Raw genomic sequence first — 23,275 nt, forward strand, 5'->3', positions numbered from 1 at the left:
CCGAACTAGTGGTCGCACTGTCGGGACAAATTCACTTACACAAAAGCCCATTAGCAAAATTTCATTAGTTCTTTTAAGCCCAATAAAAACCTCAGCCGACGTCGTTTGGAGAACTATCCAGCTTTCGCCCCATGAGCACGGGCTTAGGGGCAGGCAGGCATAGAGGTCAGAAATCGGTTGAAAACAATTTTTCCACTCTTTTCCAGGGGATTGGGTCTGCGACCCGCGGGAGACGAAATCCCACCACGTGGCAGAACCCTATTGGAAGAAACAACAACGAGCTTTCGCTCATTGGCCAGTTTTCGCAAGAACACGTTGCCAAGAGTTTAGTCCCAAAGTAAGTCAAGTCGTTGATGCCTCAAGCTTCGCTTTGGTGTATACTGTTGTTGTGTTTGTATAAAAGTTTAAAACTCCAAAGCCCACTTTCAAAACACCCAAACGGAATAAACGATCCATTGGAGAAAATAAGCAAAACCAAAGCTTAGGATTACCCTCTAATCTTTCTCGCAAATAGAAAAAGAAAAAAATAGCATTGTGTCTTAGATATCGAAGATCTGATAAGAATTTCTAAACAATTTGTATAACTTCTGGAGAGGTCCAGTTTCTCTCCTGATCTGAAAATCCATGGCGCATCCAAGGACGAAGCTACTTTTTCTGCTATGCGCTTTGTCTTACGCGCTCGCCGCCTTTGCAGGGTAAGCGCCTATCTCTCTCTTTCTCTTTGCAAAAGTGGCGTTTATGTGCGTGAAATTTTGTGGTGATTTTGATGCAGGAAGAGTTATTATGAGATATTGCAAGTGCCGAGAGGAGCATCGGATGAGCAGATCAAAAGAGCGTATAGGAAGCTGGCATTGAAGTATCATCCTGATAAGAACCCCGGGAATGAAGAGGCCGATAAGCGATTTGCGGAGATTAACAACGGTAAAATCTCGTTTTAATATGAAAAAAAAATTTTGCGTATGGAGTTAATTAGTTTTTCTTCTTGGAATGATTAATTTTTTTGATGAATGGTTAGCTTATGAGGTGTTGTCGGATAGCGAAAAGAGGGGCATATATGATAGGTATGGAGAGGACGGCCTGAAGCAGCATGCTGCCAGCGGAGGCAGAGGAGGAATGGGGAGTAACTTAGAGGACTTCTTCGGCATGTAAGATTTTTGAATTTGCTCTTTTATTAATATCACATTGCGGTTAATTGTCTTTATAGTAATATAGTATTAATTGTTATGCTATGATGAGAATAAACTTGGTAAGTAATGTGCTGGCATTGTAACCCACAATCTAGGAGCCTATTAATGCATCTTATGGTATCTTAGGTATGCTACCCAACTTCAGGTTCCCTATAGTGGTAGTTAGAACCTATACTTTATTGGTGATTATGTTGACGATTGTGCTGAAATCATCAGTAAAATGCTTGTTGTTTACTTATTTTTTGGATAACATACATTGATAATAACTGTTTTAACCTGTAAGAAAGCCTACCTAATCCTACATTCAACTTAGTTTAAATGTGGCTAGCCATCATTTTGGAGGTAATTTTCACTTTTATTTATGTTATGGTGAATTCGACCACCTACAATTGCTGACAAGATGGAGCTTTTCTTTAGGTTTTTTGGTGGCGGCCAGGCAGAAGAGGAAGAGAAAATTGTGAAGGGTGATGATGTGATTGTTGAATTAGATGCAACACTGGAAGACTTGTACATGGGAGGTACTCTTAAGGTGAGAAATCATGTCTTCTGGTGGTATATGTTATCCTTGACCCAAATCTGTAACTGATCAGCTTTTGGTCATCTTGACTAGCGTGGAATCTAAAATATTTGTGCATTTATTTAATGTCATAGATAAGTTTGTTAGTCTATGTACAACAATGTCAACATACGCATATTATATAACCCACTAAACTCGGGAAGCAAGTTTGTAAATAAGATCATATATGTATACACTTTTACTTTCTCAGGATATCAGTAGGCTAAACATCATATCCATCTAATCATAACCAAAATTTTCACCTAGATACTTTACCTGACTTGTTTGTTTTGTGTACCCTTTGCAAATGGCAAAGCTAGACTCTCTCCCTCGAACTTACTTGTATTAGCTATAAGGCATCATAGGATCTTGTATAAAGCATATCAAGCTATGTTATGCACGGACCTGGCTTAGCTATGAGCTAGATCATTAGCCAGTTCTCCTTGTCAGCCTTGTTAAAGCAGCTCTCAGAAGTGCAGAAGACAGAGCTGTTAAGAGAGTGCCATTGGGAACTAATGATGTATACTTAGCAATTTTTTATTTTGTTAACTGTTTATAGTTTCCCAGGAAGCTAGTGGATCAATCAATTAGACATAGAGGCACAGGGTGTAATTTGTTCCGTCTTGTCCTTAATTTGAGCCTTTGAGGGGAAATTAGGAGCTATTAGCTAGGTGCTTGCCTCTCTGTTTCTCCCCCCATTTCCCCTCCTCTCTTCAATGTTCTTATTTTCTAGAAAGATAACAGCGATTTGGAATTCCCCAGGTTTGGAGGGAGAAAAACATTTTAAAGCCAGCTCCAGGTAAACGACGCTGTAACTGCAGAAATGAGGTCTATCATAAGCAAATTGGTCCAGGGATGTTCCAACAGATGACTGAACAGGTACTGTGGCTTTATTGTTTGTCTTCTTCTTTAATATTTCAGTTCCATTTTGTTATTGTACTTTTTATCTTGTTTCCTGGGCCTTTTCATGCTATGAAATATGCCATGTGTTATGTTGCCATTATCAAGCCTTTATAATTATTCTCAAAATTTCTTTTCTCAGGTTTGTGAGCAGTGCCAAAATGTCAAATATGAACGAGAGGGATATTTCGTCACAGTTGATATTGAGAAAGGAATGCAAGATGGACAAGTAAGTTTGGAGAATTAGAATTATTTAATTTGTGATATCTTTTCATTATTGTTGTTTTTCTCAGAGTGCATGTTGATATTGTTGCCCGGTTTTTCTTAAATAATGTTTAAATGTATAGTCATGTTTAAAACCAAAGGAAAGTGAGAGTAGAAACTGTTCTATGATCTGAAAAGTTTGTCATTTGAAATATTTGACGCAGAAAGAGTTGTTAATAGTACCATCAATATTGTTGTGTTTCATTTTTTTTTATTCTTTAAATCCAAATAATTGTTCCGGATGCTCCTTTCCTCTGTCTGTGCACCTGTGCTTTCGTTAAGTGATCAGAAAATAGAATCATGGTTTGCTGACTTGTTATGGCATGCTTTATTATTCAACATTTCTACTAAAAAGCAGACAGAGAAATGTACTCTATTAAATTTCTCCAGGGATTCTTTGATGTCTTGTATAAATGGAACACATCATTATTATGCAGATTTGTTTGTTTGTCAATTTTGTCAGAATTTCTTATCCTACAATTTCTGTGGGATGTTGTAATTGTCATCATCTTATAGTATCTTTATAGTATACTAGGAGTAGGATATGTAGCTAGTCAATATTGTTGTTGGATTTGGAATAATGTTCTCTGTACATTTTACAGGAGGTGGTTTTTTATGAAGATGGTGAGCCTATAATAGATGGAGAACCTGGAGATTTGAAGGTTAGTTTCCAACAATGATTCGAAAATTTTTTAACGCTTTGGTATGGTCCAGTTATTGTGCTACATGCTGGGCAATGTCAATGTATTTATATTCAGTCAACAATCCTATGTGGCTTTTAGGTAGTATATTTGGAATTTGTCCCATTCTTGCTCACATGAGACAGTTACCTTTTTGCAGTTCCGAATTCACACAGCACCCCATGATCACTTCAGGAGGGAAGGCAATGATTTGCACACCACTGTCACCATAACACTTGTAAGTCTCATATTTGAGGATATTGGTATCTGTCTCTACCTTTCCTTATTACCTTCTTTTGAAAAATGGAAACTATGAACTAATTTTCACTTCCGTACTTGCTCCAGGTTCAAGCTCTTGTTGGTTTTGAGAAGACCATTAAACACCTTGATGACCATTTAGTGGACATTAGCTCTAAGGTAAGCCTGACATATCCTATTTAGCTTCATTTAATTTGTCTCAGTCAACAACTAAATGATCCAAAATAGAATTTAAACATCAATATGTTTAGGGAAATAATCCTGTAATGCATATTCAGGGTATTACTAAGCCCAAAGAGGTGAGAAAGTTCAAAGGAGAAGGAATGCCATTGTATTCTAGCGACAAGAAAGGAAACCTGTATGTGACCTTCGAGGTTTTGTTCCCCACATCACTGACGGAGGACCAGAAGGCCAAAATCAAGGCAGTTCTTGGCTAGGATAGCGGATACGATTTTTGTTGGGTCCTAAGATTGTTCCCATTGTAACATGATATGAGGATACATAGAAACTAGGAAATCTTGGAGGGTTTCTAATTTCCTTCTCTCCCTTTCACCTATTTCCTCCCTCATTAATTAACAAAATACTTAACTTGAAGTCTTAAAATGTTTTTGCTCTAATACCTTCAACTGTCCAGCAATTGGGAGGGGCGTTTTTAGTATAACATTCTTTTTTGGCTCATACGAGATACTGTTCTCTATCTCGTTTCTTGTTTTGTGTTCACGAAATAGTTTTTAATGAGTTGCTACTGTAATTGTCATTACTACTATTATTTTGCCTCTTTTATATTAAATCTGCGAGTTGTAATATTTTTAAATTGACACCCCAGATCTTTAATTAACTGAAAAGTCATTCCTTAACGGGTTGAAACGCGCCATTCCTCTCCTCCCAATACTTTGCCTATTTATGAGACTTGAACGATGAATCGAAATGATCTAAATTTAAAACGACAGCAACTTAAATTTAAAGCGACAGTGGCTTAAATCTGAAATAATGTAAACAGGACGTCCTCAAAAGCCCAAACAATATCTTTTCGGCCCGAAAGGACGCCACTGAAACTTAATCTGACCTGCCCAATTATCGCACGATGATGAAGAAAAAATGGACGAGGATTCTTTGTATTGGGCTTGGTCCTCTGGATATTGGCATGGTCTCTGTCTTTACATTGTCGGCTTCCCCGCGTCATGCCTTGGGCTGGGCTTCCATTTCTTCCCATCATCTTTTCCTCCTCCTGGTTGGCTGACTCTGATGATAAGATCTCTTAAGTTACCATGTTCCTTGAAACAACAAAGACTAGTTTTGTTATTACTTATTTTTACTTAATTTGACATCAAATTATATTAAATCCAAACTCTCTTAGCAATCCTCCTAGCTAGCTAGCTAGCTAGTTCCTAAAAAGTTCCCACGTGCCCACATTTTCATTTTTCTCTTAAACCCTTACGGGGGGCCTGCCTAGCAAAGAGTAAAGCCCTCAACACAGACGACATTTGCTTAACCAATCAAATACTTTTTCATGATCCAACCGCTAACACATTGGCTTCCCTGGAAAATGTAGTCCACTCGTGTCCAACTACTTGACACACCCCTAAGTTTAGATGCCGAGATTTGTGAACCGACTTTCTTACCAAAAAGAAAGCGATGCCCACCCTGACTTTATTCAATTGGACTATTATGTTAAGTTTTAAAGCTAATTACATATTTGCTCTTTGAATTATGATCAAATATTTAATTTAATAACTAAAAGTTTTAAAAATTGATAATTAAGTAATCAAATTTTAATTTTGTTAAACAATTTGTACCACAAACTAACTACTTTAATTAAATCAATTATATTACCAAAAAACAACTAAGAAAATTACGTAAAGTGTTTGACTCTTATTAATTATTTTTTGATATCAAATTATCTATTTGGTTAATAAAATTAATGAAGTACGTAATATTTATAAGGAAATAAAATTGATAAACTTAATCACAAATTTATATTTTTAAATATTAAATTGATAATTTTACTATAATCAAAATATCAAATATGTAACTAATCTTCAAAATTTAGTGTCATTGCCTCATTAAACTCATTGATTTTGAGCCGCCAAATAACACTATCGTTGTAGTAGTATAATTAATATCGCTTTCGTCAACCTCCAAGATGTTCACGTCCTACGCCAACCCTTTCCCAACCGTCAGCGCCCAAACAAAAATTATTTAGTAGTATTAATTGTTAATATTAAAATAGACATTGCTCATTTATTCACCCTATTTCTAAAAAAGAAATTAGATGAACCGTTCATCGGCCACGGTTTCTTGTAACACAACATCCACATAAGAACTTTATACTATAATTTTTTTTTTATTGTTTGTTTGACATCTACCAATGGGTTTCAATACAAAATGAACTTATAATGATACATAATAAATAGATTTATAAAGTTCAATCCACGTCAGAATATTTGAGTTACTAAAATGTTTTATTTTTTTCCAATTTCAGGGTTATACTTTTTTTTCAAAAGTTTTGATGAAGATAAAAAAATATATAAAAATAGAGTGACAGGTGTCGACCGCTGGCACCTAGTGGGAGGCGTGTAAAAGCCAACGACGAACTGTTAGATAAATCAAGCGGAAGATAGAGAGAAGGTGGAAGAGCGAAACTTTAAGGACACGTCGCTGGGTTGGGTTTCGAGTTTGTAGTTCATCCAGAAATGCTCTGACGTGGCAAACAGATATTCTCTCCACGCACTTTTGGAACCAGTCAGGATGGTGGTCCCCGTCACTCCCCTACCTCTTCAAGCCTTCACTTCCAAACTAAAGGGCCTTTGAGGGCAAACCCGACAAAGAGCGCTAACCCCATGTGCCACACTAAAAGTCTAAAACTCCATTAAACGCCGCCGTTTCCTGCGGCACCTTAATGAGGAAAAAAAAATCGTTTAATCAGGTTGGTGACCTGTTTGGTAACAAGGAATTCCTAACCTTTCTTGCTCCTCTCCAAAAGCTTCCTTTCTTTTATATAAAGAAGAACTTTGATCAAAGATTTTAAACGAGAAAACAGGTAGAAGAAGCAAAGAAAGAAGGAAACGACAGTTGAAATTCAAAGATTGTTGGGTTACGTTAACGGCTTAGCGCCTTGCTTCTCGCTATTGCTGCCTGCTATTGCTTTGATCTTTCGACGTAGAATTATTTAGTATTATAATTTATACTGCTAGTATTAAAATTTACGTTTTAAGAGAAGCTAACGAAGCCCGTAAGCGAATCGTGATTGAGAGAAACAAGAATGGATGGTCTTTGTTTGAAAACGGGGATTCATGGTATGACACCGGCGATCTCGGTAACTGGGGCCCTGGAAAGTAGGACCAACGCAACGCAGGTGAGTGCGATGGGGCGGTCCTCGGTGGATCATAAATCGACATCGGCGTCGGTGGTGCCACCGCAGAAGACGGCGTTTTCCATGTTCTCGTTTCGGTACCCTTTGAAATCTTTGTGGCCCAGAGGTGGAGCTGGAAATGACAAGAGGTACAACGGGATGGCTGTTGACGACGTCGTTTTGGTGGAGAATAAGAGCAATGAAGAGGCAAGAAAAGTGTACGAGGAGAACGTGAATGGCGGCGAAACGAAGGGGACCTCGGAAGGGCAAAAGGGGAATTGGGTTTTGAAGATTTTGCACGTGAAGTCATTGTGGAGAGAAGAGAGAAAGAGCGTTGATGAAGAAAGGGAGACCGAAGAAGAAAATAACCGAAACGGTATCGTCAATGAGGAGGAAGAAATCTGTGAATTTTGCAGAGTTGATGACGATGATGATGATGAAGAAAATGAGAAAAAGGAGATTGAAATTGATAAAGATTCGTTTTCCAAGATGTTACGCAGGGTGTCTTTAGCTGAGGCTAAGTTGTACGCTCAAATGTCGTATCTTGGAAGCTTGGCTTATGCTATTCCAAAGATTAAGGTATGAACTTAGAAATTTGTTTTTGTTCGTTTTCATTCTTATTTTGTTTATTCTTTTTAAAATGCGGGCATGTGTTTGTGAATCGACAAAGTTAGAGATCATTTCTGGGTTCCTAAGACCTGAGATTAAGTAGTTCAATCTATCATTTAATCGAAGCAAACCAGAAATTTCAATCTTAAATCGTTAAGATCATTTTACAAAGTTTTAATTATCTGTTAAAGCCAAATTGGGACGCCGGGATCTAGCTGAAGTCTTTCTGCACATATTGTCAGCCAATTGGCTCATCATGATTGTTACACGAAAAGTCCTAGAAATCAAGTTCTGCAAATTGGAAAGTTGTTGCTGGTAAAGGTTTTAACTTGATTGTTGCATCTTACAAGGGTTTAGGGTGGTTTTGACTCGATGGTTGCATCTTGAGTTTGTGAAACTTTTGAGTTTTTTGGTGCATCAAGCAAAACTTTACATTTGTGTAATTTTTTTCTATTTGGAAGATAACACGTTTCCATCTTTGATGGGTGTGCTTGGTATTTCTTTATTGATGAAATAGTTATTGCATCCTTGAAAAATAACATTAGTAATATATCTATATCTCCTGAAAGTTGAGTTTAATACATCAGCAGTTCTATTTTGTCTATGAAAAATAACATGGTTTTTTTTTTCTCCTTCATCTTCCTTTTGGGGTTAAATTTAGCCTGAAAGCCTCCTAAAATATCGTGGTTTACGCCTGGTAACTTCATCAATAGAGAAGAGAGAATCGGCAATGAAAGCTGAGAAAAATCATGAGAAAACTGGTGTGTCCTCTGAGAATCAAGAGTTAGAAAGGAATAGAAAGGATGATACAGTAGGCAATGAGCAGAAAAATATTGGCTACCGGATCAGCGCCTCTGCTGCGTATCAGATAGCTGCCTCCGCTGCTTCTTATTTGCATTCCCATACAAAGACCATACTTCCATTCAAATCATCAAAACCTGAAAGCAGTAAGGATTCATCTGATGATGGCAGTGGAAGTGAAAGCAGCGCTGAGATGAGAAACTCTGATGTGGCCTCTTTAATAGCAACCACAGACTCTGTGACTGCCGTGGTTGCTGCTAAGGAAGAAGTGAAGCAGGCTGTTGCAGATGATTTGAACTCAACTCATTCATCGCCTTGTGAGTGGTTTATATGCGACAATGATCAGAGTGCTACAAGATTCTTTGTAGTTCAGGTAGGTAACATTATCCATACATGAATTCATTTTTTATGTTAAAACATTACTTTTTGGATATGTGGTAACGGGGGAATAAAACGTGCTCTCTTTATAAGAGTTGCAAATCTATCGAGAGCTGATTACATGCATGCATTTTGCATTTTGGACAGTGACCTTACATTTTGATCTAGTTGTTATGCTGTTGCCATTGACACTTTCACAAGACCTAACTTATTTTTTTTGCTTGTTTTTGGCCCCTTTTTCTGTGCATTTGGTTTTACTCAAATTATGACTTGTATATGTAGGGATCCGAGTCATTGGCATCTTGGCAGGCAAATCTACTTTTTGAGCCTATTCAGTTTGAGGTAATTTTTTAATAAATCTGTTGATTTGCTGCTTGCAAATCTTTATGTGATTTGTTTTTATTCGAAAATTTATAAGATGCTCATAGAAATGGCATCATATGCCAACTTCATCATAACCTTTTTCAGACAAGCGAATCAGGAATGTTGAACATCTGTATTTGGCATGTGGTTAAATGTATCATAGAGGAATGTGATAAATGTATTTTCTTTTATTGATGAATGCAATACAATCTTTTTGGTTTAGGGATTGGATGTTCTCGTGCATAGAGGTATATATGAGGCTGCTAAAGGCATGTATGAGCAAATGCTGCCTGAAGTTCGTTCCCACTTAAAATCTCATGGCAAGCATGCAACTTTCCGCTTCACTGGGCACTCTCTTGGTGGCAGCTTGTCACTATTGGTAAATCTCATGTTGCTGATAAGAGGTGAACTGCCGGCTTCTTCCTTACTTCCTGTTATAATGTTTGGATCACCAAGCATCATGTGTGGGGGTGATCGTCTTCTTCGCAAACTTGGGTTGCCACGAAGTCATGTTCAGGCAATCACAATGCATAGAGACATTGTTCCCCGAGCCTTCTCTTGCAATTATCCTAATCATGTCGCAGAGCTTTTAAAGGCTCTTAATGGAAACTTTCGCCATCATCCTTGTCTCAATAGTCAGGTAATGTTTCTGCATTTTCAAATATCAAAGTGCAACTTAATTCGAACATGTAAGTAACTCTCTGATCTAACTCTCATTATTTTGTTTTACTGCAGAAGCTATTGTATGCTCCAATGGGGCAACTTCTGATATTACAACCAGATGAGAAATTCTCTCCACATCATCATCTCCTTCCTTCAGGAACTGGGCTATATTTTCTAAGCTGTCCATTGTCAGATGTTGATAATGAAGAGAAGCTGCTTCAGGCTGCATGGAGAATTTTCTTTAACTCGCCACATCCACTTGAGATCCTGAGCGACCGCACTGCATATGGTTCTGAAGGAACCATCCAAAGAGATCATGACATGAATTCTTACTTGGTATCTGTTCGAGGTGTGATTCGGCAAGAGCTAAATCGCATCAGGAAAACCAAGAGAGAGCACCGGCGCAAGGTCTGGTGGCCCCTGGTGTTACCTTGTGGCATCAATGCTGGTATCATTCTTGGGAGACCTGTTGCAACAATCAATGTGGGCCAAGAACAATTCAACTTGGTTGGCGTTTTGCAAACTGGGAGAGAGTCCTTGAAACGGTTCGGTAGACTTGTTGCTTCACAGCACATGCATTTGCTAGTGATTCTTTTGTTCCCTGCCAAGTTGTTACTCTTGGGTGCATACAGCGTGATCAATTTTCGCTGATCAGCATATTTGGTTGCGCGTGTAGTGTTTGTTTGGAGGGAGGGAGTATTGAACAGGTGGCGGCACGTGGCTGCAAGATGGTTAGACGATTCTTTATTCATTGATTTAAAAAAGGAAAATTGAAAACGATTCATTCTTTTTCTTTCTTATCATTTTTTTAATCAGACGGACAGTGTCAAATTGATGTATGGAAATAGTACATTGATTGTGAATGATACCAATACCAAATGAAAAGAAAAAAAAAATTGATTATACTTGGAATTACGAGTATTGCTCTACTAGTGGAATCCATATTATGTTTTGTCTCCTGGGATCACTGGTAGTTAATCTTGACTTTTCCTCAATAATAGTTGCCCAAATCTTACCAGTTTTACCCGGATATGGTTCATGAAAATGGTAGTCAAGAGTGTTGGGTTTTGCAGATACGGCCGTGGAGTATAATTGAAACTTGAAAGAAAGAAAGATCTTGCTACGTTGCTATAATTATTGAGAATGATGTTAAGCTTAGTGGTGTTGAGTGAATCAGATCTATTTAACCATCAACAAATATCTCAGTCACTACACCAATGATTGAATCATGCACAAAACGTGTCGCAAACAAGTAAAATATCACTCTCTTAGAGTGCACTCAATTTGCCCAGATCACTCGAATCAAGGGAGCTCCTTGATTTCTTTGGAACTAATGCAACCTCCCTTAGACCTGGAACAAGCTGTTATTTGTTAGCTAGAATTAGCAATTCCTGCTCAGATTCTTTACTTTTCTTCGTGGTCTTGCAATCTTGCTGCCCAGTTGTTGTAATGACCCACATTAAGCACATGGGAGAGATTCTCAGAAATCGACAAGCCATGAACAAAACGTTTTCGTCCTGCTTGGGGCTGCAGAGGAAAAAAGGTTCATCTACTGACAAAATAGGAGTCCCCACAGAGCCAGGTCCAAAATGGCTGTGATCGTTATGCCCATCCATCCAACAAGGCAAAAAGTCAGTCAGCCTGTTTATGGATGAACCAGGACTACCTGGCTCACCCGAAGCTCAAACTTTCTCCCATAATCGCGCGTTGCAGCAGCGTTTACGTGTGGACTTCCATCGTTATCCGGTGGTTGCTTTGCTTCGGGGTTAGCGAGTTTGCTAGAACAACGGCCTTGATTTTTCCTCTCTTTTGGATTTGATACAAGGGATGGCAGGAAGCTCGAAAGTGGGACGTGCACCATTGTGCAAGAGATGCCAAAATTCATGAATGTGACTTAAGATTGGCAAGGGCTATTCATGGGTAAAGCTTGTGGTTGAAGAGGAGGAGGAAGGGAAAGAAACGTAAACAATCAAATGAACATTAGATATCGACAGGGAAGGACCACCTTTAACGACTACTACGGTTGAAATAATGTACACGACAAAGGAAGTAGATAACATGTTGTAGAATTGGTTATTCTTTTCAACTCAATAACGTTTCAAACAATTACTTTTACGACACATTTAGTCGCAAGATGGTTTTAAGAAACATTTGTTCTTTAATTTGGTTGTCAAATATTTTAAGGTATGGTTATTTTTAAAAAAATTTTATTCTCAAATATTACCTAAAATGAAAGAATAACTAATACCAATTTTATGGTATTTGCTATTTTATGATTGAAGAATAATTTTTAAAAATGATAAGATCAAAATACCCTTTATAAGTTTAAAAAATCAACCCTACTTATATGAAAATATTTTTTCTCTCATCATTTTCTCTCTCCGTTTCAGCTTCTCTTTTTTTCCTTCTCTATAATCTTCCGCCCACTATCAGAGGGGAACGGCAATGGTGGAAGTGATTTTAGAATTGGATTTAGAGATCTTCTTCCAAATTCAATAGAGAAAATGCCAAATTAATGTTTATAGTTAGATCTAGTAGCAGGGAGCGTCGAATCTGGCCGTAGAGTGCTAGATTCCAAGAGTATTGATCAAGTGCCTTAGTGGTTAGATTCAACCACAAGGAGTAGTAGATCGACGCACCATTATGCTAGGCACATCTCCAAGGATTGACCAAAAGAGAAGAAAGGAAAATGAAAAAAAAGAAAAACAAAATTAAAACAAAAAATTGAAAATTTTAATTCTATATTCTAAAAATAATATTTTAAATTAAAAAATTAATTGAAATTATTAATATTTTAATCATAATAGTATTTAAATTATAAATAAAATAATACTATTTTTAAACATTAATGATTAATATTTTAAATTAATTATAAATTATTAATATTTTAAAATAAAATAAAATAAAAATAAGTAATCATATATTATAATAATCAAATGAACATTAGATATTGATAGGGAAGGACCACCATTAACAAGTACTACGGTTGAAATAATACACACGAGAAAGGAAGTACAATAACATGTAGATTAGTCTTTTCAACTCTATAAAGTTTCAAGTAATTACCTTTAGTACAAGAAACTATACCACTTGATTTTAAAGGAACATAATTTAAAAAGTAGAGATAATTTTTCCAAAAAAAAAAAAAACTAATTAATTTCTTCAATTCTAACGATGCATTTGGAAATGATGTCGGTAAGCTATTCGGAAAGACAATATAGATTGCATGCCTAAAGTTGAGAAGATTAATAGCGTGGTTAATTTGTGGGTTTAGGTTAGTTGGTGTAATACATGGCGTAGATAAATAGATGAGGGACATGCCTTTGTTTTCTTGCCTTCGGATTTGGGTAAGGCTGCGAAGGAGGGTTCTTCCGGCAGCCCAAAAGGGAAAGAGAAGTGTCCCTTCTTCTACAGGTTTGCGCAAAATTTTAAACCCATTTATTCTATCCAGTGGAGGTGGTAGACAAGGAATTTGCATAGTATAATTCCTACAACTTTTGAGATCAAAACAAGACCCAAAACCAGGAGAAAGGGCCACGGGAGAGAACGATGACTGGAAGCTCGTTTTCGTTTACTATGGGCCGATCCACGCCACCATCTTAAACTGCGGTTAGCGGGCATCCAAATACTTGGGTTCAGATGTCAATCCCAGGCGAAGCATCAGAGGGGATGGAGTGACAGTCATGGAGTTGGGTTGTTTCTTTTGTTCTGATGTTCGTTAACATAAGGCCCAAGAACAATGACCACCACAAACTTGGTCATCGAAAGGGATGCAACACCTATATTCTAGAACAACATCCAGTACAGAACCGTTTCTTAAACTCAGTTGAAGTTGTTGAAACTTGGAAATGCAATCGATTTCTTTAAGATTTCTATACGTACTCACACTAACCTCACATCACCAGCGAGAGTTTGTTAGGCACCCGGTTTTTTTTTTTTTTTTTCTTTTAAGCAAGCAGAATTTGAGAGAATGAAGTTGATTGTTTAGTAGTGTGTTGAGAGCTTTAGACAGAAGAATTTATGGACACTAAAGGTACCCATTAACCTAGAAATACTAGTATGATGTTCTGATCCTGGTAGCATTTGGCAATCTAAGTTCATGATCTAGTTTGGCGATGTTAATTCAAGACCATCAAATACTAGACAATGTTAACGGATGATAGTTTAGTTACCCCTTTAAAGACTTCCAAGCTCACACTCAGGTTGGATTGCCATTAACTTGTAGCATCATCCTGCATGCATGAACATAAACCTCTAAATGCAAAGTAGTTGTCCTTCATATGAACCTTCTGCAGAAGCCAGAAACAACAAGGGAAGGTTGGATAATCCAAGAAATTCCATTGTTCTGAGGATGTTATTTTAAGGCAGGAAACCATGCCAGAAAGGGGATGCGACTGAGATGAGCAAAACGAAATACAATGAAACCTATACTAACTGTTTCAGCTACTATAAACGCTGCCAACATGAAATAATACTTTCAAATATTTTCAAACTTCCACCCACTTGACGGAAAAGCCATGTAACTTTGTAAATTTATTTTCAAATAAACTAACAAGACTAAATCCTTTTTCTTGACATGTTGTTCAATTTTACATAATCCTGGCAAGAGTAATTGCAACAGGTTATCCAAGAGAAACACAAAGTAAAGGTGATTACTTTAGTCTATAGCCAGAGGGGAAACTCTAACTTTCCATGTAGAAGGAAACATCATCTCCAAACTACAGATTGAGCTTACCAGCTAAGTACCATGAGTGCATGGCAAGGCTGCCAAAGGACATAATATTAGCAAGGGAAGATAACCCGTGAATCATTCCAAATTTTTTGTTCATGGCTGCAAGCTTTGGATTAGACTTTGCAGCTTCTTGATTCTTTGACCACCCAATTTCATCACCAATGTTCTGTTCTTTCTCCACCTTGTGCCTTTGCTTCATCATCTGCATTATCATAGCACAACAATATTGCATATGTAATATGTTAATGCAATTCAGAAAGTCAACAACAAATTGAAATATAAACTCAAATCTGTACTCAAACATCCAGCATTTAATCGACTTAAAATGAAATGAGTTGTTTATTTGATAGTTGCCAAGAAAATGTATAACAAACAGAAAATAAATACACTGTTGATTCTTGCGCATTCAACGCAAGCATCCACTCAACTGATTCTCATACAACCATTCTCAAAAGTAGTAACATACTCTAAATTCTCATGCAGATGAAACTTTATCAACCAAAAACATTCGGCCATTAGACTAGAAAATTGAAAATTTTTTCCCTTTCTTTTCCCTACAAGCTGAACCCAGAGGAGTCCAATAAAATTCCACAAGCTTTTATTAACTAACAACGCAGCACAGGATTTAAATTTTATGATCAACAAGAAACAAAATAAACTTGATAAATAGAATTACCTCAATGGTCATGGGAGTAAAAACGAGCAAATTGGAGAGATTGAAAGCAAAACCAGAGACTAAAAACCCAAGCTGGTACTTCTCCGCAGTGGTCGCCGACTTCCACGGATGCAAATAACCAAACGCCGCCACCGCTATGGCACAACAAACACCGACCATCGAGAAATAAGCCGGGAACATCTTGCTTTGTAGATTACCAAATTGATGCCTTGGCAGATTCCTAAGTAGAATTTTTAGAAAATAAAGTGATTAATTAAACTTAAAAATTTTTAATTCTGGGATTATGGCGATAATGCCAAGAGCGTACTTGAACATGATGATACCGCCGATGAAAGTGACCCAAAGGGCGGCGCCCCAGGCGGTTGCGAAGCTGAGGAGATGAGCTAGCTTAATGAAAGTGGAGAGCTTGGGTGAATTTGGACCGTCCAATTTTGATCCGAAGGTCTCCGGTGAGAATATCACTCCGACAGCCAAGAAAGCCACCGCCGTTAGAAATCGTGTTATCCAAGCCATCTCTCCGATATTACTAGAAAGTGCGGTGAAGAAAATTGGTAACTACTTCTGGGGGATTTTAATTCTGATGGGGGAAATGTTTCTAACACTTCGTCCTCAGTGCTGGCTGGCAGTTGGTGGTTGGTGGAATTTCTGTGGATTTTAGAGGTTTTTACTTTAATAAAGTTACCAAATTGCCCCGGTTGCTTACTTTATCAGATTTACGGTCTAACCGTTAATTAAACGCAGTCCACCATTTCTTTAGAGGGGTTGGCTATTTTACTTAATTTTCGTATTCTCCCCTCTTTTATTCTATTCTCTCCACCGCCTTAATATGACCGGCGTAATTACTCGTTAAGGAAATCTGGTAAGGAAATGACAAGGCATTTCCATATCCCTTCAAGATTCGAGTTTTGAAGTTTGATGACATAATGGTTTTTAAAAAAAAGATAAAGTCATTAATTGACTCAAAAAAAGAAATAATTAATAAAATACGGAAATAATGCTTCTAGCTTCAGGCCACTAGTCTTTCCTTCCCATTAGGCCCAGAAACAGTAAGGGGCTGTCCTCTGAATCGGTGAGCAGCCCAAGAACAAAACACTTGTGAGTCGGCATCCCCTCACAGCGACACGTGGAGGCACCAGGTTCAATCATGATTTTTCCATCTCCCGCCAGTGCACCGAAAATTCAATCAATAACAATGAGAAAGCAAAAAAGTTTTCCCTCCCCCCAAATTATATCAGAGACTCACTATTTCCTCTCTTCCTCGACAAGTTTGGTAAACCCGAAACACTCCCTTTTTTGTAGCTCACTCTTTCTCAGTTCTCATTTCATTCCCAAACTCTTTGCATCACAGATTTCGGATTCCAAAGACTATCTTACGACGATTCTTGTCTTTATCTTTTCTTTTGTTTTTAGTCAAATCAAATCTCCATCGTTTCCCAATTACCCTAACTTTATAATCTTCAACGGCTAAGGTTGGATCCAATGCTGGAATCTGATACTCCCTCGAAAACGTTTCTCGGCGTTCGTTTTTGTCTTTTCGGCTTCGATCCCGTCAACGAGCACAAGGTCCTTCCGCTATCTCCCGCTTTCTCTGTTATGTTTTGTCTCGATAGCTCTCTACTTCTTACGCATTGTTTAACTCAAAGTGCTCATTTAAGCAATATATATAATTTGGTGATGATAATTGATTTGGTTTTATTGTTAAAAATTGTGAAGGTTCGGGTAAAGCTCATTAACGGTGGCGGCGTAGGTGTTGGTCAGTATAACCAGAATTGCACTCATGTAATTGTTGATAAGATTGTTTATGTAAGTCTTCAATTTAATTTAGCCCATGCGGCTTGCTTCTTCTACTTCTTCTTCTGCTTTATAAAGTTTATCAACATTCAAAACCAAAATGCTGAAAATCATGCTTTAATTGTTATGTAGGATGATCCTGTATGTGTTGCTGCTCGAAATGATGGTAAAATAGTTGTCACTGGATTATGGGTTGATCATAGTTTTGATATTGGAATGCCTGTAGATGCTACTTCGGTGAGTTTATTTTATTCTAGTTCTAATTTTAAAAACGAACGGTCTCATTACGTGGTGAAAGATTTTCAAGTTATATATGCTCTGTCTATTATTTGGATTCATGAATTCAGTTCGTGTAGACTTGTAGCTCTAATTTTGAAAAATAGCCAACAATATATGCACTCTGTGGATAATTTACTCATGCAAACGTTCTTTGACTTAGAAATGTTTCATTGGTTTTAGGTCCAAAAAAGTTTTCATGTTTTTTTTCTTTAATAATGTTGAACTTTACTTATCCTCCGTTGTAAACTTGTGAACTGTCATTGTTTTTGGACAGATCATGTACAAACCTCTTCAAGATTTTAATGGCATTCCTGGTGCTAAAAGTTTAATTATATGCTTGACTGGATACCAAAGGCAAGATCGAGATGACATTATGGTATTGATCTCTCTTTACTATCGTGCTGCTGCTTCTTTTTGCTCATAAAGCAATTTTATTTCTGTTTTTGTTATTTTAATGATAATAAGATGTTATGGAGTTTTACTTGATTGTTTGCAGACAATGGTTAGCTTGATGGGTGCTCAATTTTCTAAGCCTCTGGTTGCAAACAAAGTCACCCATCTTATATGCTATAAATTTGAAGGTGCAGTTTTCTACTTTCCTATGTTATCTTTATTATAGGGCAGCTAAAATGAACTGCAAAATTCTAAGGACTGTATATTGGTCATATGGTCTTGTCAATCTCTTGATCTTCTCTCTGGCTATATGTTTTTTTCCTAATGAATGTTATGCTGATGAGTTCTTTCTTTTTCCTGTCAAATCTTATATTATCCATCTATCTTTTCCCTTGACAAACATTATACTTCTTAATTTATCTATTGTTTCATGTTTGCATAAATTTATTTATTTGTGTATAATTCTATGCACATCTAGGAGCCAGTAGTTATTTATCCCTTCCAATGGTCATTGCTGTTAGTTAACGATGCTTGAATTTTTTTTTCTATCGCTAATAAATTTGTCACATGACTTTGGGTTTTATTTTTATTTTTTACTTCTGCATAATGAACTTCATTAGCAACTTTTTAATAAATCTTGCCAATTATGCAGGGGAGAAGTATGAGCTTGCCAAGAAAATCAAGAAGATAAAGCTTATCAATCACCGTTGGTTGGAAGATTGGTATGCTTATAGAGAACTCAAGTTTGTAGTCTAGTATAGCATATTTTAAATGCTTCCAAAACACATTTTCCTAATTGCTAGAGAACTAGACCTTGCATATAAACTGTTTTGCTGTTGTTTGATCTCTTATTATTTTTATGCAGTTTAAGAGAATGGAAACTTCTTTCAGAAGCTAATTATAGCAAGAGGTAAGGGCCTTTTTGAGAATGCTACCTGTTTTTCTATATAACTTTCCTACTGTGCATATGCTTCGGCATCTTGATGGGTTGCATTGCAAACATGTAACTCACTACTGAGTTTATTTGCCTATGTTTCATGTCTTTGATGGATTAGCATGCTGCATGTGAAGGTCCTTACTGTTATTGCAGGCTTGTAAATTTATGGCTTTCTAATTTGTAATTGCTTGGCTCTTATCCAAGGAAGAAAAAGTGAAAAACCAAAGTTTAAGCTGTACCAAATTATAAGCTAATATTTTCATCTGAACAGTGGTTTTGACTTAGAGATGATTGAAGCTGAAGCTAAAGATTCTGAAGACGAGGCTGAAGAAACTGTATCAAAGCAATCTGGACAAAAAAGTTTGAATAGGAGCCCTAATAATTTGAAAGCTGGAATGCTCAGTTCCAATGAGTTGCCCAATTCAGCAGTTGAAGTGCCAACTTTGGCTATGCCCAGACATTCACCGAATACCAAGGAAATTTTATTGACACCTGGCAAATCTCATCAAGGCACAAACTTCAATAATATTAATGTTCCCGAGCTACGTGCTTTTAAGGATGCTGATGTTCTCGGGGATGCTAGTTTTATTAAGTTAGCTGAACCACACAACAGAAGCCCAAATTCTACAAAGGTAGATAATAGCTTGACATCTACCTCTAAGAGCCCCTCTTTGTCCGATGAGAAGTTTACTGCTATAAGTTACACAAGGAAAACACCCAGGAAATCACCAGCAAAGTCTACCCTCCCAAATTTATCAGGAGAGATATTAGGCAACTCTGGTGACTTTCCTCAGGGTATTAAATTCAAGGATGCATCTGACAATTCTTCCTCTAAAATGCAGCAACCAAAGGAAAGAATCAGTTCGTTTTTTGTTGAATCTCCTTTGAAAAGGGATTTATGTCATGGAGAGGACTCAGCTGGTATATTGCCTCAGAAGAGAGCATCAGAACTTTCCACCAGTAGCTCTAAATCACAAAAGATGAGTCATAATGCAAAAGCTGGCATCAAGGGGAGTGCAGTTGGTATTGAACAACTGGAACCAACATCCTTGGTGGTTGATCAACTACATATTAAAGACTGCTCAGTGGAAGGGACTGGTTATCTGAATATTGTACCTAACTCGTGTGCTAGCAATGCAACTGCAAAGTCCTTGACAAATGATCTTTCTTCATTTATAACTGTAACTGCAGAGGACAGACAAATTAATACTGATGAAAAGTCACCCAAAATGTCCTTTAGGGGATATAGGGAGTCCACCTTGGCAGGCAAGCACGATATGCAAAATGAGAATGCTGATGAGAAGTCACCCCAAATGTCCTTCCAGGGATTAAGAGAGTCCATCTCAGCAAGTGGACCAAACATTGGGGATTCTGGCCTGGGAAGATGTGTACAAGTGGTTAGAGAGCCTGGGGAGCCACTGAATAAGAAGCAAGATGTTAAAATTCCTTCACTTGATGACAGAAAACTGGAGATGGAAAATTCCCATAGTCCTGCTACCTTGGATTTGCTTGAAGGAGGAAGTGATAAGTTGGTGACAAAACCGCTTAACAAGAAGATGCTTGCCAAAAAGACCTTGGGTTCTAGACCAAAACTGAGTAATATTTCTAACAGAAAAGGTTCTATTTACTCGAGTAAAATTGCCTCTGAAAATGATTCTACAATTTGCTTGAGTGGGGCTAATGAAAAAGCAATTCATAACAGTGCCAGTGAGCTTGAGGCATCCCCTTTAACTATTAACATGGAAGCAGCAAAGGATGTGGTCAAAAAAGTTGTCGCAGATGCTGCTGGTAGTAAGGCTCAGTTCGTAAATGATGAAACTGAAGCTCCAGATGAGGAAGATGAGAATGATTTTGAGAAGACACATGAAAAAGAGAAGTCCGAGCTGGTTGAATCGGCATGTAAAGCAGATACTATCATAGAAGTGGAACATGTCAGACAAGATTCTAAGGTGGCTCTACATGAGAGTTTAACTACCTTAGAGAATGGGACAAATGGAACTGATCCTAAGAGGGCAGTTGGTAGCAAGAATTCTGAGTTGGGTGAATCAACTTTAAAATGTGATGGCTTGAAAAGGAAAGCAAGTAAAAGGAAGAAACAACTTTCAGGTAAAGCCAAGATGAAGACTGTTCCTTCTGAATCCAAAAATGATTTAATTGGGGAAGATACTAGTGTCGGCAAGAATGTTGAGGAGAAAGATGATGAAAAGGAGAATTTCCTGCCACATCCTGTGGGCAAAATAAACAGCAGCCCAGTTGATCCCAAGGAGATTGCTGGCAAATCAGTTGTTGAACCCAATAAAAAAGCAGTGAAGACTAATGATAAATTTCGGAAGGTCAATTCTAACACACAGACAGTTCAAAAGGTTTTCAACAGATTTGAAACTGAGCCTGCATGGTTTATATTGAGTGGCCACAGACTACAGAGAAAAGAATTTCAGCAAGTCATTAGGCGTTTGAAAGGAAAATTTTGCCGAGATTCTCATCAATGGTCATATCAGGCAACACATTTCATTGCCCCCGATATTCGTAGGACAGAAAAACTTTTTGCTGCTGCGGCATCTGGAAGGTACCATATATCTAACTGTCAAAAACTTGGCCTAGCTTTTTCTTTGGTTCTTTTTTTTTTTTTTTGAAAAGTTTTTTCTTTAGTTCTTAGTGAACTCCTGGTAAAAGTTTCTCTATGATTCATTCTCCAATTAAAAAGATGCTATGAAGAACTTTTGCTATTTATATTGAGGTTTTTGGGATCACATTGTTAACATCTATGTACCACTATTTCATTTTTTATTTCAAATGGTTGTTGAATTTGACTTTCCTCTGAATGCAGGTGGATTCTTAGGACCGATTATTTAAGTGCTTGCAATCAGGCAGGAAAATTCTTGCCAGAAGAGCCTTATGAATGGCATAAGAATGGCCTCAGTGAAGACGGTGCAATAAACTTGGCGGCTCCAAGGAAGTGGCGTCACTTACGGGAGAGAACAGGCCATGGAGCATTTTATGGAATGCGCATTATCGTGTATGGAGAATGCATTGCTCCTCCTTTGGTATGTTTTTCAGTATTCAGTTGTTTACAGTGTTTTCAACTACTGTAATGTCTTCTACCTTACCAGCAATATTTTCCACGAAAGATTCTACCTGCTGGCTTTTTTTGTTTTCCATGAACTAATAGTTAAGGTTGGTTTTGTATACAGTCTTAATGTCTCTTTGCTTTTTACCAATCATCAACCAGGATACATTGAAGCGTGTTGTGAAGGCTGGGGATGGTACTATTTTAGCAACTTCTCCCCCTTACACCAGATTCCTCAAATCTGGAGTTGATTTTGCAGTTGTTAGCCCTGGCATGCCACGTGTTGATTTGTGGGTTCAAGAGTTCTTAAAACATGAGACACCTTGCGTTGTTGCTGATTACCTAGTAGAGTACGTCTGTAAACCTGGTTATTCCCTAGAGAGACATGTGCTATTCAACACTCAGGAATGGGCAGAGAAATCATTAACCAACTTGACGAGCCGAGCTGAAGAGATTGTCGAGGACTTGACCACCCCACAGCCTCCAGATGATTGTGGGAGTAATGATGTAACATGCCAAGTTTGTGGTTCTCCTGAGAGAGGAGAGGTCATGCTAATCTGCGGTGATGAAAGTGGTTCTGTAGGTTGTGGAGTGGGCATTCACATTGATTGTTGTGATCCTCCGCTTGAAGATGTTCCTGACGACGACTGGTTTTGTCCCAAGTGTAGCAGAATAAGCAGAAACCGCGCTACTCCTCCCAGGAAGAGAAAAAAAGGAACCTCTCAATCAAAGGGTAAGTGATTTTTCATTCCTCTTTGTAACCAACACCTCACAGCTTATGGAACAGTTGGCTTCCGTATCAGTTTTTGTACAATTAATTTTGGGCCTTGTTGCCTAGCCTGTATAAATCTAGAATTAGTCTGAAGTTGTAAGCGATACTGAAATAAAACTTCCTAGTTAGAATATTTCGCTGGCCCATTTTAATGCTGGATGTTTATGCTTATGAGCTTAATCTCACCTTGTAGAAATATTGACATATTGTTGCTGAAAATTTCCAGTAAATAGTTCCTGTTCTTCTTAAATTGCTTCTCTTTTGATCAGGCTTACCGGTATTACTTCTAATTTGGGCCTTATGGCTTAATAGACCTAACAAGTAGAAGATAAACATTTAGCTCAAACCCAAATTTTGTGTCACCAACATCCATGAATCAGTCCTCAAGCATGTTCGTGGGCATGGAAGATTGTTGCCTGTTGCGAGCCTTGGCAAAATAGCAGGTCAGCTGTTGCTGTAGGTCAATGTTGCAATGCACCCTTTCTTTGATTCTTTCCCAACGGCCTTTTAATTTTTTTTAATGAATTTAAGAAATTCATTAAAAGTCAGGTCAAAAGTGACGTTATTACCATCTAATTAATTAGTCTCAGTTTTTGAACTTGATTGTTATCTTTAGA

The 23,275-nt window shown here is 37.6% G+C and overlaps 4 protein-coding genes across 5 annotated transcripts; 3 read left to right on the forward strand and 1 right to left on the reverse strand.

Moving 5' to 3' along the window:
* Window positions 1–371: 371 nt before the first annotated feature.
* Window positions 372–4,635, forward strand: ATERDJ3B (DNAJ heat shock family protein). Its single transcript, XM_007051008.3, has 10 exons — window positions 372–695; window positions 773–921; window positions 1,016–1,145; window positions 1,605–1,716; window positions 2,506–2,622; window positions 2,786–2,872; window positions 3,510–3,569; window positions 3,748–3,825; window positions 3,933–4,004; window positions 4,124–4,635. Exons 1-10 carry the CDS (start codon window positions 625–627, stop codon window positions 4,280–4,282), a joined length of 1,035 nt encoding a protein of 344 aa, XP_007051070.3. The 5' UTR covers window positions 372–624; the 3' UTR covers window positions 4,283–4,635.
* Window positions 4,636–6,805: 2,170 nt separating this feature from the next.
* LOC18613670 (alpha/beta-Hydrolases superfamily protein) lies at window positions 6,806–10,923 on the forward strand. The gene is made up of 5 exons (XM_018113940.2): window positions 6,806–7,776; window positions 8,468–8,980; window positions 9,268–9,327; window positions 9,572–9,988; window positions 10,084–10,923. Exons 1-5 carry the CDS (start codon window positions 7,108–7,110, stop codon window positions 10,660–10,662), a joined length of 2,238 nt encoding a protein of 745 aa, XP_017969429.1. The 5' UTR covers window positions 6,806–7,107; the 3' UTR covers window positions 10,663–10,923.
* A 3,591-nt stretch (window positions 10,924–14,514) lies between these two features.
* LOC18613672 (Late embryogenesis abundant protein (LEA) family protein) lies at window positions 14,515–16,047 on the reverse strand. The gene is made up of 3 exons (XM_007051012.3): window positions 15,727–16,047; window positions 15,420–15,639; window positions 14,515–14,945 (listed from the first exon to the last, which is right to left on the reverse strand). Exons 1-3 carry the CDS (start codon window positions 15,930–15,932, stop codon window positions 14,730–14,732), a joined length of 642 nt encoding a protein of 213 aa, XP_007051074.3. The 5' UTR covers window positions 15,933–16,047; the 3' UTR covers window positions 14,515–14,729.
* A 588-nt stretch (window positions 16,048–16,635) lies between these two features.
* On the forward strand, window positions 16,636–22,854 carry LOC18613673 (transcription coactivator). Of its 2 annotated transcripts, XM_088803052.1 has the most exons (11): window positions 16,637–16,982; window positions 17,133–17,222; window positions 17,343–17,447; window positions 17,764–17,865; window positions 17,986–18,070; window positions 18,535–18,604; window positions 18,748–18,792; window positions 19,091–19,451; window positions 19,662–21,385; window positions 21,647–21,863; window positions 22,049–22,854. In XM_088803052.1, the coding sequence occupies exons 1-11, from the start codon at window positions 16,899–16,901 to the stop codon at window positions 22,625–22,627; spliced, it is 3,462 nt and encodes a 1,153-aa protein (XP_088659178.1). In that variant the 5' UTR covers window positions 16,637–16,898; the 3' UTR covers window positions 22,628–22,854. The 2 variants fall into 2 exon arrangements, with proteins under 2 accessions (XP_017969286.2, XP_088659178.1); XM_018113797.2 differs by having other exon boundaries at window positions 16,636–16,982; window positions 19,091–21,385.
* The last annotated feature ends 421 nt before the right edge of the window (window positions 22,855–23,275 follow it).

The sequence above is a fragment of the Theobroma cacao genome, chromosome 1 (genome assembly GCF_053813885.1).
Source record: "Theobroma cacao isolate CCN51 chromosome 1, ASM5381388v1, whole genome shotgun sequence".
Lineage (NCBI taxonomy): Eukaryota > Viridiplantae > Streptophyta > Magnoliopsida > Malvales > Malvaceae > Theobroma > Theobroma cacao.

What these genes read in the sequence shown, in the direction of transcription:
- ATERDJ3B (XM_007051008.3), top strand. Translation starts at nt 625, where the DNA reads ATGGCGCATCCAAGGACGAAGCTACTTTTTCTGCTATGCGCTTTGTCT. An exon ending in ACATGGGAGGTACTCTTAAG is followed by an intron (nt 1,717 to 2,505) that starts GTGAGAAATCAT and finishes GGAATTCCCCAG; the next exon opens with GTTTGGAGGGAGAAAAACAT. An exon ending in TCCAACAGATGACTGAACAG is followed by an intron (nt 2,623 to 2,785) that starts GTACTGTGGCTT and finishes TTCTTTTCTCAG; the next exon opens with GTTTGTGAGCAGTGCCAAAA.
- LOC18613670 (XM_018113940.2), top strand. Translation starts at nt 7,108, where the DNA reads ATGGATGGTCTTTGTTTGAAAACGGGGATTCATGGTATGACACCGGCG. An exon ending in TTGAGCCTATTCAGTTTGAG is followed by an intron (nt 9,328 to 9,571) that starts GTAATTTTTTAA and finishes TTTTTGGTTTAG; the next exon opens with GGATTGGATGTTCTCGTGCA. An exon ending in ATCCTTGTCTCAATAGTCAG is followed by an intron (nt 9,989 to 10,083) that starts GTAATGTTTCTG and finishes GTTTTACTGCAG; the next exon opens with AAGCTATTGTATGCTCCAAT.
- LOC18613672 (XM_007051012.3), bottom strand. Translation starts at nt 15,932, where the DNA reads ATGGCTTGGATAACACGATTTCTAACGGCGGTGGCTTTCTTGGCTGTC. An exon ending in GGCGGTATCATCATGTTCAA is followed by an intron (nt 15,640 to 15,726) that starts GTACGCTCTTGG and finishes AATTCTACTTAG; the next exon opens with GAATCTGCCAAGGCATCAAT. An exon ending in TTACTCCCATGACCATTGAG is followed by an intron (nt 14,946 to 15,419) that starts GTAATTCTATTT and finishes ATGATAATGCAG; the next exon opens with ATGATGAAGCAAAGGCACAA.
- LOC18613673 (XM_018113797.2), top strand. Translation starts at nt 16,899, where the DNA reads ATGCTGGAATCTGATACTCCCTCGAAAACGTTTCTCGGCGTTCGTTTT. An exon ending in TTGTTGATAAGATTGTTTAT is followed by an intron (nt 17,223 to 17,342) that starts GTAAGTCTTCAA and finishes ATTGTTATGTAG; the next exon opens with GATGATCCTGTATGTGTTGC. An exon ending in TATATGCTATAAATTTGAAG is followed by an intron (nt 18,071 to 18,534) that starts GTGCAGTTTTCT and finishes CCAATTATGCAG; the next exon opens with GGGAGAAGTATGAGCTTGCC.